This window comes from Otolemur garnettii, unplaced genomic scaffold (assembly GCF_000181295.1).
Source record: "Otolemur garnettii isolate 467f Iridium unplaced genomic scaffold, OtoGar3 scaffold00009, whole genome shotgun sequence".
Classification (NCBI taxonomy): Eukaryota; Metazoa; Chordata; class Mammalia; order Primates; family Galagidae; genus Otolemur; species Otolemur garnettii.
This window is the reverse complement of record NW_003852404.1, coordinates 5,684,486-5,698,411: the sequence shown is the minus strand read 5'-3', so window position 1 is coordinate 5,698,411 and position 13,926 is coordinate 5,684,486. Positions and strand designations below refer to the sequence as shown.

The 13,926-nt window shown below is 39.9% G+C and overlaps 1 protein-coding gene across 4 annotated transcripts in view; it reads right to left on the bottom strand.

Moving 5' to 3' along the window:
- UBR4 (ubiquitin protein ligase E3 component n-recognin 4) overlaps positions 1–13,926 on the bottom strand; it is a 118,730-nt gene that overhangs the window by 79,892 nt on the left and 24,912 nt on the right. For all 4 annotated transcript variants that reach the window (XM_012801536.2, XM_023509729.1, XM_023509730.1 and 1 more), the window contains exons 15-21: positions 13,272–13,459; positions 11,990–12,149; positions 11,780–11,865; positions 4,478–4,647; positions 2,840–3,122; positions 1,978–2,113; positions 9–88 (exon numbers count right to left, since the gene is read on the bottom strand). In XM_012801536.2, coding sequence (XP_012656990.1) covers positions 9–88; positions 1,978–2,113; positions 2,840–3,122; positions 4,478–4,647; positions 11,780–11,865; positions 11,990–12,149; positions 13,272–13,459 — 1,103 coding nt within the window. The remainder of the gene's footprint in view (positions 1–8; positions 89–1,977; positions 2,114–2,839; positions 3,123–4,477; positions 4,648–11,779; positions 11,866–11,989; positions 12,150–13,271; positions 13,460–13,926) is intronic.

Here is a 13,926-nt window from a genome sequence, read left to right as displayed (position 1 = left end):
CCTCATACCACAGAATCAAGTCGGTTCAAATCATCCTCTGAGGCTTCTGGGGACAGGACACAGTAGAATCTGGGTTGTGGTACAGCATCTGAAAAGTAATGTACTTATTACAAGAATGGTCTCATTCTCAACTCTGTCTAACAGATGTAAAATGTAAAAACTAAGAAAATACATTAGAACGAGGTTTCTCAACTTTAGTACTACTGACATTTGGGCCCAGATAATTCTTTTCTGTGAGATGTTATCCTGTACACTATAGGAAATTTAACAGCTATCCTGGCCTCTACCCACTAACTGCCAGTAGCATTCCAGAGTTGTAACAACCAAAAATGTTTCTAGAAATTGCTAAATGTCCCTTGGGGGGGTGCAAAATCACCTTAGTTGAGAAGCATTGCTCTAGAAGTTAAATAAGGCATTTTACAATCAAATTAATCAACAAATTATATCATTAGACTTACCACACATAAACTCAAATGCTATTTCCCCAATATCAAAGGGATTAACTAATAACGAGATGATAATAATAAACTTATACTAAGGCTTCATGAAAGTTTCCACAAAATACACTTAACATCTAATAATTCTTAGATAATGATGTGCAAGCACACATTAAAAATGAGCACGAGAGGCTCAGCGCCTGTGGCTCAACTGGCTAAGGCCACATACACCAAAGGTGGCGTGTTCAAATCCAGCCCAGGCCCACCAAACAACAATGACAGCTGCAACCAAAAAATGGCCGGGTGTTGTGGCGAGCACCTGTGGTCCCAGCTACTTGGGAGGCTAAGGCAGGAGACTCGCTTGAGCCCAGGAGTTGGAGGTTGCTGTGAGCTGTGATGCCACAGCACTCTACCCAGGGTGACAGCTTGAGGCTCCTGTCTCAAAAAAAAAAAATGAACACTAGATAGCTGGGCATTGTAGCGGGCGCCTGTAGTCTAGCTACTTGGGAGGCTGAGGCAAGAGAATCTTTTAAACCCAAGAGTTTGACGTTGCTATGAGCTATGACACCACAGCATTCTACCAAGAGCAGCACAGTGAGACTCTTGTCTCAGGAAAAAAAAATAAAAACACAAGAAATACCTCATCAAAAGAACTGACAAGTGGGTAGTGCCCATAGCTCAGTGGGTAGGGCACCAGCCACATACACTGAGGCTGGTTAGTTTGAACCCAGCCCGGGCCAGCTAAAACAACAATGACAACTGCAACAACAATAAAAAAACAAACAAACAAACAAAAAAACCCTGACGATTAACATATGAGAGAATTATTTCTGAACAGTATGCCACCAAGACTCAAAAGGAAATTTAGCTTGTGGGATAGAATGATATCCCTAAGAGAAAATGAGAAAAATTAAATTTAATCACTCAGAGTGGCAAGAATCTATATACTATACCCTAGGCCAGACACAAGGATTTCTAATTCTTGTGTCTTAATTTACAAAACAAATAAATGCCGGATATACGTGAGTGTATTTCTAAAATTGTTTTGAATCATAGGTAATTTGCCACCCATAGGGAGCAGACTAAATGAAATGACCAAAGATCCTCTTGGAATCTCCCAGCATCCAATTCAACCTTGCCAATGAGAATCAGTATGTCTGCTGGGTGCAGTGGCTCACACCTGTAATCTAGCACTCTGGGAGGCCAAGGCAGGTGGATCCCCTGAGCTCAGGAGTGCAAGACTATCCTGAACAAGAGTGAGACCTCATCTCTGGTTAAAAAAAATAAATAAAAAATAAAATAAAACCAGAAAAATTTAGCCAGGCATTACAGTGAGCACCTATAGTCCCAACTATGTGGGAGTCTGACACAGGAAGATAACTTGAACTTGGGAGTTTGAGGTTACTATAAGTTAGGCTGACACCAGGGCATGCTAGCCTGGGCAAAAGAGTAAGGCTCTTGTCTCAAAAAAAAATAAAAGAGAAAGAGAGAGAAAAGAGAATCAGTAGATCAGTTTCTTAGGGATAATCTTCCTTCTGACCTGATGAGAAATGCTTAGACCAGTTTTCTTCTACTTCTTTGAACCCATGATAGAGAGGGGTGGTAGCCCGGCGGCCATTGCTGTCTTGGGATCCACTTGCCCATCCAAAAGGAGGACTTAGTAGATTATGTTGCACCTTTTAAAACAAATAAAAAAACCCCCTTCAAATTAAGAAAGATATACAGTCACTCAGCTACATCTATAATATTAGGTACATCTTTTCACTCAGATACATCTATAATAATGGCTTAGTATACCCAAGCCTGGGCAACTTAAACCAAATTCTGTAACTTGTTTTTGGAAAGCTTTTTTTGACAGAGCACAAAGGGAATAGTGCTCAGTGAAACACTTTAAGCAACACTGAACATAGTAACACTCAACTGACCCTCCTATCCTCAGTCTGGATCCTTCCATAAAGGCATTTACCAATCTATACAATTTACAGCTTGACCACCATTGAACCACTAACAAACACAAACTGGTGGCCAAGGCTCCACCCCTCTTTAAATGTCAGCATTCCTGAGGGTTTAGCCTCAGCCTTCAGTGTCCTTGCTATCCTCCACATACCTCATTGTTTCTCAGACCCAGGTAGAGCAAGGTAATGCAAGGAATACCTCCTGTGAACAGAGCCTATAAGCCAATTTTAACAAATGCACCAAACCAATTTATCTACACTTCTCACTTCTGGCTAAACATAAAGTACAAGTGCATGCACGCAAGTCCCAGTGGTTCTCCTAATTCTACCCAGGAACCTACCACAACAAACAACTGAAATCTAAAAAGAGCAGGTCATTTTGGCTTTGGATTATAACTCCTAAGAAGAATAAAGTTCCTAATAACCATAAAGATATCTGCTCTGTACCTGTTCAAACAGATACATAGGGGCTTTGGAGTACTGATGAAGCAGATAATCAAAGATGAGAAGTAGGCGAGCCAGGATGAGGGGCACAAAGCGCATCTGAGCATCCATGTTGACACTCAACTCCTGCATGATCTGGACAAAAAGGGTCAATATGGCCCGCCGGCCTTTCTCAGTGAAGTTGTGGAAGATGAGAAGAAGCAGTTGCAGGTGTTCAATGTTCAAATCTTCTGTCTCATTGGGTACCACCCCTTGCAAGGCATTCTGCTTCATTGTAGACAAAAACCTAGCATAGAGAAAAGAAGAATATGTCTTGTGGAAAAAAGTCAGACATCCCCCAAGAGTTACAAAGTCAAGCACTGGAAGAGTTAAACTTTTTAGTTTTTGGCCGGGGCTGGGTTTGAACCTACCAACTCCAGCATATGGGGCCAGCACCCTATTCATTTGAGCCATAGGCACCGACTGAGTTAAACTTTTTAAACCCATGCATTAAGATAATAAATTAAGGAAGGAAAAAAGCAACATAGTAAAGAAAAGATAAAAACTAAATTTTGGCTACAAAAAGAGGTCAGACTCAGTCACAAAAGACATTTCTAAAAACCCTTCAGTTCTCTCCACTGTGTCCACAGTAGTATTAGTGCCCACCTTGCCATTTGTGACAATAGAATGAACTACAAGCTCCCTTGGGAAGTGCTGCTATTGTTGCTATTTAATTAATAAACCTGGGCAGGTAAACACCAATTCAATTACTTTTCTCTAAACTTGAATTCTATAATTTAATCCTAATTTTGAGAGTTTATACTACAGGTTAAAATCATTACATGATGCAGTCAAAAATCACTCAAAATACTGACTACAAGGCAATAAAAAAAAAGAAATACTATTCAGAGAACTTGTCAGTAGAGCTTCTATGCAAAAAAGGAATTAATATAGCCAACTGTTTCCAGTGCCTTTGGCTATGAGGAAAGAGATTTGTGTTTTAATAAGGGTTTCCCTCACTGCACCGCTCCCCCCACATACCCTCCCAGGCTTTTTGCAAGATTCCACCAGGAAATACATAGTGGGTCTTTGGCATTCAAGGAGGTTTATGCTTTCTCAAATCCAGCATTAGTTATTTGATCCTAGAATGGGGAATAGAAAGCAAAGCCTTTTAGGAAAACAAACTGCTTTGAAGACTTCTAACCATGTAAACAAAAATGGCAAATACAGGTCCATCTGAAGAGGATTTAGATGATTAATCTGAGCTTCCCCCAAGGAAAAAAATTCTCTAAAATTTGTCCAAAAAGACCACAAGTCATTCTAAGTGGTTTCATGTTGAAGGCAAAACAACGAAGGACAGAATTGGCTTCTCTGTTCCAACTTTCAAAAAACCAGGTCAAGATAAAAGTGGTTATGTGCAGGATTTCTAGCAAATAATTATAACCAAATCCCCCATGTGCTACAGGAAGACCGTTTCTAGGCCACAGTTTGCATATTTGTTTTTTCAGCAGCACACTTCCTCCAACTCCCTACCACTCTTCTACCCTTCCCACTCTAAATACTGTCATCACAGTAACTTCTCAAACCACATCTTAACTCCGAAGAAGTCAAATTAAAAAAAGGAATAACCTCTCTAGAGGTCTTCTTTTGGAGGTATCTTACCTGTCCCAAACTTTAAGGCATTCAGGGACATCAGGATCACCTTGAGCGCCAGCTTTGTGCTGCCAGATTAGCAGGAGGCGTGAAAGCACAGAGAGGCTTTGAGGGTGAATGTACAGGGGCCACGGGCCCTCAGAAAAAGGAGCGACTCCCAGCTGCTGCAACAGTGTGTTCTGACAAGACAGACATACAAGAAACCATTAGGATAAAAACAAAGGATAAGGCCAAAAGGTTACTCATGCTCTCTGTTTGTTCAATACTAGACAGAGTACTTCAAAGATAGAAGAACCCAAGATTCAAACTTAGAAGTAGTTTTTAAAAGATTATTTACTTCGACAAACAGAAAAATGTAAATGTAAACTTACTGATCCCACCCCATTAAAATCTATAGTTAACTAGAGTCAGAGATGGCATCCTTAACAAAGGACAAAAGCATTGAGATAGCAGAATTGGGATAATTTTCTAAATGGACATGAAAAGTTGGTCCCTTTGAAAGAAAAGTTCTTGAACAACTGTAATAGCTAACAGTTTTTCTTTCATAACCAGTTATGTAATTAAAATAACACCCAAAAGGAAAGATCAAACAACTTATAGATCCAACAACTTGTATTAACAGTATCGGTAGAGAAATTGTGCCTATAAGGTCCCTAGAACCAATCAAGGTTCTTGCCTGCAGTTGTAACATGTCTTTCAAATGAGATTCATTTTCAGCTCGGTTATCTAAGCTGCAACTTATCTTCTCAAATACACACACACAAACTGAGCAGGATGCCAGTGGAAAACCAGACAAATGCCTGTTTTCTCATTTGGCTCCAGAAGACACAAACTGTGGTTACTGCAGGATGTAGGACAAATTTCTACATCTGCCAAGTTAAATTATATTCCTATAATACATATATCCTCAAGGACCCTATTCCTTGGAAATGACTTTTATTCAAAATGCTGCCAACCTCAACAGCAGTGCACATGCACTGGGCAGTACCATAGGCCCAGCTCTAAGACTCCTTCCTTTCCATGCCTTTCAGCCCATTCAAATAATCTCCCAAGATCTCTGCAATATGGCCTTTATCTACACTATAACGCCCTCCTTTTTCATGATCCCATGCTAATTCAAGTTATTTTTATTTTTTCAGTGCTTACAAAAGTACATGGCACATAGGAGGTGTTCAGTGAACATTTCATGAATGAACCTAGATGATGCAATAAAAATAATATTAAATAATAATAAAAGGATAGCAGCTGACATCTAGCAGCTACTACTACCATGCACCAAGCACTATTTGGGGAGGGTTAAATATCATTAACAAAAATTTTCCATTTTACATATACAGTTCTGTGCCATTAAGTATATACATATTTTTATGCAACATTTACCACCATTCATCTGCAGAGTGTTTATCTTTTCCAACTGAAACACTATAGCCATGAAACACTAAGTCCTCATTCTCCCTTCTGCCCAACTCCTGGCAGCCACATTCAACTTTCTGTCTCTATGAATTTGACTCCTCTAAATACTTCTTAAGTGGAATCATATAGTACTAGATTTATCCCATTCAGACTAACTTGTTTCAATTAGCATAATGTTTTCAAAGTTCCCCCATGTTGTACCAAGAGTCAGAATTTCCTTCCTTTATCCACTGTCTGGATGTATCCCACTTTATCCTTAAGAATAAACAGATAAGGGATCAGTACATACTTAGGCTGTTTCCACCCTTTTGGTTATTGTGAAAAACAGAATACTATAAACATGGGCATACAAATATCTATCTGTTCAAGTGCCAGTTTTCATTTTGGGGGGAGTATATGATTGCTGCATTATATGGTAATTCTTCCTTTTTTTGAGATAGGGTCTCACTATGTTGCCTAAGCTGGAGTGCAATGGCTATTCACAGGCACAATCACAGTGCACCACAGCCCCAAATTCCTGGGCTCTTCTCAGCTGGGACTGTGGGTGTGTACCACATGGTCATTCTATGTGTAACTTTTGTGAAATTGCCATACCATTTTCCACAGCTACTACACCCATTTCACATTCCCACCACCAATGCAGAAGGCTTCCACTTTCTCCACATCCTCACCAACATTTCCATTTCTTTGATAACAGCCATCCTAATAGGTGTCAAGTAATATCTCCCTGTGATTTGGAGCTAGGCACTACTTTATAGACTTGTCATGTCCTAATTCACTTAATAGCCACTGATGCTCTGGACTTCCATTTTCTCCAAGGCCCATCTTACTACTATAAAAACACAGTCAAGTGGCTCTCTGCTTTTTTAAATCTTTCATATGGATTTTTAAGACTCCTTAATGTTTTGTCCCAAACAATGTGGCGATCTCTCTCAACTAAAGTGAGCTACTCTGTGCGCCCTCTACATGCAGCCCCTTAAGCACCTTCCCTTCTTTGCTGTTGCCTTTCGTTCCCTACTGGCATCCTAACCTTACACACCTGCCACAGCTTCTCTGAAGTCCCAGCTTCCCATTCCCCTCTCCCTGCCAATCACACAAAAAGCATTCTCTCTCTTCTTCCAACCTCCACTCTACTCTCTCCACTTGGACACTGCACAGATTCTGTTAAATTAGCTGTCTACGTATCTACCAAGCTCTATTCTCAGACAATAGGGACTTTGTTTCACCTTTGATTGCCTCAGTAATGTTCTTTGCTCTTACTATATGCTATGACTTATGAAATAAAGAGTCTAGATTTAACCTGGTCAATAGTTAGACGCTATCTCTACAAAAACATCTTAGCCAGGCAGGGTAGCTCATACTATAGTTTCAGCTACTCAGAAGGCTAAGGCAGAAAGATTGCTTGAGCCCAGGAATCTGAGGTTGTAGTAAGCTAGGATGTTATCAATGTATTCCATTAGCAGAGCAAGATCCTGTCAAAGAAATAAAGGAAAGAAAGAAAGAGTCTAGGAAAACAGACTTCCAACAAAGAACATTCTAGAATCTACTGATCCCAAAAAGAATACCTCAGCTGCCTGCCCACTTTAATAGGCTGCTTTATTAGACAAATTTAACAGAACATTTTTTTCTACAGACTTTTAGTAGAAAGTCCACTTGGCAATATCTCAATAAGCACCTTTCAATTTCTTCTCTAAGTAGTAAATAGACCTGGTTTTACTCAGAACCTCAGGCAATATTTTATTGCCCTGACAATTGAAAACAATGTTTGAGACATAACTTCTCTAGCTGTCAACTTACATATATTGAGATACCCTTTTTCAAGTTCCCTTTGCGGGGGTCCTCAAACTTTTTAAACAGGGGGCCGGTTCACTGCCCCTCAGACCGTTGGAGGACCGGACTGTGGGCCCCCAGGACAAGTCGGCTGCTAAGCAGGACAGGCAGTGGCGGCAAAAACACCTGGCGGGCCAGATAAATGTCCTCAGCAGGCTGCATGTGGCCACGGGCCATAGTTTGAGGACACCTGCCTTAGAGGATTACTGTGTGTATGTGTGTTGCCACATAAGTCAAGTACATAGGTAAAGAGGCTTTGTACATTATTCCAAACAAACAATATCCAAGGTGAGGGAATTCAATGACAGATAGATTACATGGACTATCCTTCACCTTCTTTCATCACAGCAGAGAAATTTGGGGGAAGAATTAAAGTCCTATTGTGGAGAGGAAATGAAGAAGGAGATTTGAGGATTTCCTTTGCCATAATATCAGTAGTTAAAGGCAACTAAGCTGCATGCCCACACAAGGTCTGTAACTATTTTTTAAATACTAAGATGGTAACATCATTATAGAAGTCTTAAGGACTCCTATTGTCTAGAGGAAAATATTTCTTTCCTGTTCTTTGGACAAGTTTAGGCCAAAAAAGGCCAAGTCCATGAACTATAAAATTCTCTAAATAAGTTTGGATCTAAGAAAGAAGCTAACAACTTCAGCAGGACACTCTGACCATACATGGTCCAAAAGGGTATTATAGGGCTATATACTAACTGAAGCATTTCCTTTTCTTTATCTTAGGTCAACAACTTTTCTATTCAATTTATATTCTTTTCTGTCAAAATAAAAGTTTTCATTTAAAAGTAGGGATAAATGAGTTTTACAATCACCTTTTTAAAAAATTGAAAAAATTGTTAAGAAACTCCTCAAACAGCTTGGGATTAGATTATGAGAATCAATTTCAGGCCAGGCATGGTAGCACATGCCTGTATTCTTAGCATTTGGGGAAGCTGAGATATAAGACTTGCTTGAAGCCAGGAGTTTGAGGTGGCAGTGAGCTATGACAACACCACTGCACTCTAGCCCTGGCCATAAAGCAATACCTGTCTCAAAAATTAAAATAAATCGGCTCGGCGCCTATAGCTCAACCGGCTAAGGCGCCAGCCACGTACACCTAAGGTGGTGGGTTCGAATCCCCAGCCCGGACCCGCCAAACAACTATGATGGCTGCAACCAAAAAATAGCCGGGCGTTGTGGCGGGCGCCTGTGGTCCCAGCTACTTGGGAGGCAGAGGCAGGAGACTCGCTTGAGCCCAGGAGTTGGAGGTTGCTGTGAGCTGTAATGCCACGGCACTCTGCCCAGGGGGACAGCTTGAGGCTCTGTCTCAAAAAAAAAAAAAAAAAAAAAAAAAAATTAAAATAAATCCGTTTTAATCTCTTGAAATCGCTTTTTGGATTTTAGTCCTCTGGAGGCAAGTGACAAGTCCTTAAATTATAGCTTGCTTCTGAGAATCCACTGAAATAATCTAAAGTGTAATAAAACATTTTTGAAATATTCTCAGGGCAAATTCCTGAGCAAAGAGATTATTGAGGGAAATTAGAAAACTACATTTTTGACAAATTCCCCAGGAATCCTTGTGCACATTAAAGACTGAAAATGACTAACTTTGACCATGTTCATAAAATAATTATCAAAATATAAGATCACCAAATGTGGCGAGAAGATATAAAATCCACATACTGGCATACGGCTAGTGGGAGTAAAAATTGGTGCATCTACTTTAGAGAGCACTTCGACATTGTTTAAGATCATAGACTCTATAACCTGGCAATTTAAGTCCTAGTTATATTATAGAGAATCACGTATCCTCGTGTCAGAGGGGACACGGCCAAGGAAGATCATAGCGACATCTGGAATAGCAATAAAATCCTGGATACAATTCAAACGACCACAAATAGGAAAGGGAAGGAGATGAGTAAATGTGTACAGTCATAAACGCAAAGGAATATAACAACAATCTAAAGGCCAGGCACAGTGGCTCACGCCTGTAATCCCAGCACTCAGGAAGGCCGAGGCGGGTGGATCACCTGAGCTCAGGAGTTCGAGATCAGCCTGAACAAGCGCGAGACTTCATTTCTAAAAACAGCCAGGTGTTGTGGCAGGCACCTGTAGTGCCAGATACTTGGGAGGCTTAGGCAAGAGAATTGCTTAAGTCCAACAGATTGAGGTTGTGGTGAGCTATGACACCAATGCACTCTACCAGGGGCACAGAGAAAGACTTTGTCTCAAAAAAAAAAAAAAGCAAAAACGGGTAACAACAATCCAGACAGAACTACAGAAATATTTAGATGATAAATCTTGAAAATATAGTACTATATAATATTAAGTGAAAAAAGAGTATCTGATAAGATTACACGGAGCACATCGTTTGCATTAAAGTGGTAAACAAATAAACATTTTTAATTTTAAAAATATAGATAATATATACAGTTGGCCCTTGAACAACATATGAGTTTGAACTGCAGGGATCCACTCATACACAGATTCTCTTTCACCTCTGCCCCCCGACCTGACATAGCAAGTCCAGACCCTCCTCTTCCCCTTCTTCCCAATGAGCATGAAGATCTTTATGACAATCTACTTCCACTCAATAGAGAATAAATATATTTTCTCTTCCTTAGGATTATCTTAATAATATTTTCTTTTCTCTAGCTTGCTTTATTATAAGGATACAATATATAATACCTATAATATACAAGATATGTGTTAATCAACCGTTTATCTCATCAGTTAAGACTTCTGGTTGACAGCAGCCTATTAATAGTTCAGTTTTGGTAGAGTTAAAAGTCTTAAGTGTATTTCTAGCTACCAACAGGGTCAGTGCCCCAACCATTCCATTGTTTAAAAGTCAGATACAGATATATGGATATATATAGATACAGATATCATATTAGAGTACATAGATACTCTTATAAACTCCTTGCAAATCCACTACCAAAACAAAGTTTAAGACCTTGACTATGAACTTTCATATATGTATGAAACCTTGAGATTTAAGATTCAAGGTGTCAGCTACTTCAGTGAGGAGAGAAAACCAAAAGATTAGAAGTTCACAGTCAAGGTCTTAGACTTTGTTTTGGTGGTGAGTTTGCAAGGAGCATGTGAGAGCATCTATCTCCTATAATGTGATTCATTTCAAACATATTTTAATTTGTATTTCTTCAATTACTAATGATATATTTTTCCTTTTTTTTTTTTGCCATTTATATTCCTTTTTTCTTATCTTTTTTTGGTCTGTTTTTGAGACAGTCTCACTATGTCACCCTCAGTAGAGTGCCATAGCATCACAGCTCAAAGCAACCTCAAACTCTTGGGCTTAAGTGATTCTCTTGCCTCAGCCTCCCGAGTAGCTGGGACTACAGACACCTACCACAATGCCTAGCTATTTTTTTGCTGTGGTTGTCATTGTTGTTTAGCTGGCCCAGACCAGGTTCGAACCAGCCACCCTCAGTACCTGTGGCTGGTGCCATAACCACCGTGCTACAGGCTGAGCCTATATTCTCTTTTTTATAATTTGCCCTCTTTAGTATTTTGCCCACTTTTCTACTAGTCTGATCATTGGGAGATTGTAGTTTTTCCTTTTCTTTACACTTATTGACTTGGAAATAAAGAATACATTATCTTTTTCTTAAAGTCATCTTAATTTAGGCACAAAAGACAAGTTAGAATAATCTCTCAACCCTCTTTCCCATGAGGTGACTCAATAAAAACTGGTTTTGGGCAGCGCCTGTGGCTCAGTGGGTAGGGCGCTGACCCAATATACGGAGGGTGGTGGATTCAAAACCAGCCCTGGCCAAACGGCAACAAAAAAATAGCCAGGTGTTGTGGGAGGCACTTATTGTCCCAGCTGATTGGGAGGCTGAGGCAAAAGAACCACCTAAGCCCAGCTGGAGGTTGCTGTGAGCTGTGTGATGCCACGGCACTCTACTGAGGGCAATAAAATGAGATTCTGTCTCTACAAAAATAAATAAATAAATAAACAAAAACTGGTCCTCAATAAGAGAAGAATTGGGGGTGATGGGAGCTGGTACCAAGAGCTCTTGGCCCTGGACAGTCGCAGTGCACACAAACCTGCAGGTTAGGTGACTGAAGGTCAGAGGTTACCAGAGAGTGGTTGAAATGATAGAGAGCAGCAGCAAACTCTTCATCTGATGACCCTTGAAGACAAATGGAAACATCACTCATTCAAGTAGCTACAGAGTATGTGGTGCACCACCCCACCCTGCCAGTAGCCACAATCCACTACAATAAGTCCACCAGGCACATATCCTGTCTACTGACCCTTGAGTCCATCCTTGTCTACTTCTTTGATTATACTGGCCAGGGTGGCCATATGGTGCTCTGAAAGAGATACACTCAGGTAGTTTCGGATAAAATTGTTCCGGGAGTTCAGCATGGAAGAGGTGATGAAGTTCAAAATGTTGGAAGCCAGACCTAAGAACTAAAAGGAACACAAAATAGCTCATATCAGGATCATAAGCCCAGAGCTCCTAAAAACCCTGAATACAAACTGAAATTATATATACTCAAAGGTCTTATACAAACACAGCAAATTAAAGAATCAAATTTTAAGTCATTTACAGTGAAACTAAGCTTAATTACATGAGTCTTTCCCATGTAATTCTACCAGTTTAATACAACAGACATCATCAAATAGTATATTAAGAAATAGGACTTTAAATGAACTGACCCATTTCTTTTCTTCCCCTAAGGTTCTGTCTTGGTCCAGGTGTAGGATATTATATTGGTATATTCAGTTCTGAAGCCTATATTTATGATTACACGTATACAGCATTCTCAGCTCTTCTCTAATAAAATTAAATTGCAGTACTGTGTGAATGTTTTATATGTACATCCTTGACTAGACTGTAAGCTATATCAAAACAACAACTGTGGCTCGGCACCTGTAGTTCAGCGGCTAGGGTCCCAGCCACATACACTGGAGCTGGCAGGTTCAAACCCAGCCCAGGCCTGCCAAACAATGACAACTATGACCAAGAAATAGCCAAGCATTGTGGCAGGCACCCATAGTCTCAGCTACTTGGGAGGCTAAGGCAAAAGAATTGCTTAAGCCCAATAGTTTGAGATTGCTTAAGCTGTGACGCCACAGCACTCTACTGAGGGCAATATTGAGAGACTCTGTCTCAAAAAAAAAAAAGAAAACAACAACTGTATCTGGTTCATTCACTGCAAGCACTTAGGATATACCAGACCTATGCTAAGTGCTTTAAACAAAGTCTTCACAACACCTTCAGAAGCATGTCCAATCAGTCCCATATAACAGGAGACAAAAGTGAGGCTTTGTGAAGTACAGATTCTTGTCCAACTTCACAAAGCCCGGAAGTGATTAGAAGGATTCAAGCTTCTGTCTAATTCTGAAGGCCATCAAAGAAACAATATCAGCAATACAAATGATTTATTGCAATATAATCAATACACAGCAAAAACATCTTTAAGCATCACATTTATCCAACCTACAAAATGTTTTAATTCAAATGATATGTTCCTTATTCCCCCAATCCTCCATTTCCACTTCCCCTAAAACTTAGAAACCCACTCTTACCAACTCAGGATCCTTGCGACTAGCCAAAATGTTGCCCTTCTCACCAGGGGCCTGCTTACTGGGGCTTTTAACCCGAGGAGAGCTCTCCAACGGAGGAGGTGGAGGAGGTGGCGGAGGTGCCACTTTCTCTTTGCTGGGGGAGATGGTCTCCTCAAACCATTGCCCTAAAATAGGCTCACTGTCATCATCTGAATAGAGAAAGAGAAAGTAACAAAATAAATTAAAAAAAAAAAAACATTTTGGAGAATCTGCTTTCTAAAAGTGCCAAAGTCAGAAGGAAGATAAAACTTGATGGTGGTGGTGACAGTGGCTGGTTACATGGTTGCACACATTTGTCAAAATTCACTTAAATGCATATATGAAAACATTTTATTACATATACATTATACCTCAATAAAGCTGATTATTTTTAAAGGAGCTCAACAAAGGAAGAGAAACAACATTGCTTTATTTATTTTTGTATTATTATTTTTTTAGAAACAGGTATTGTTCTATCACTTGGCTAGAATGCAGCAATGCCATCATAGCTAACGGAAACCTTTAAAGTCCTCCCTTCAAGCAATCCTTCTGCCTCATACTGCTGAATAGCTGGGACTACAGGCACATGTCACCATGTCTAATGTTTTTTCTTTTTTTTTTTTTTTTTTTTTGAGAC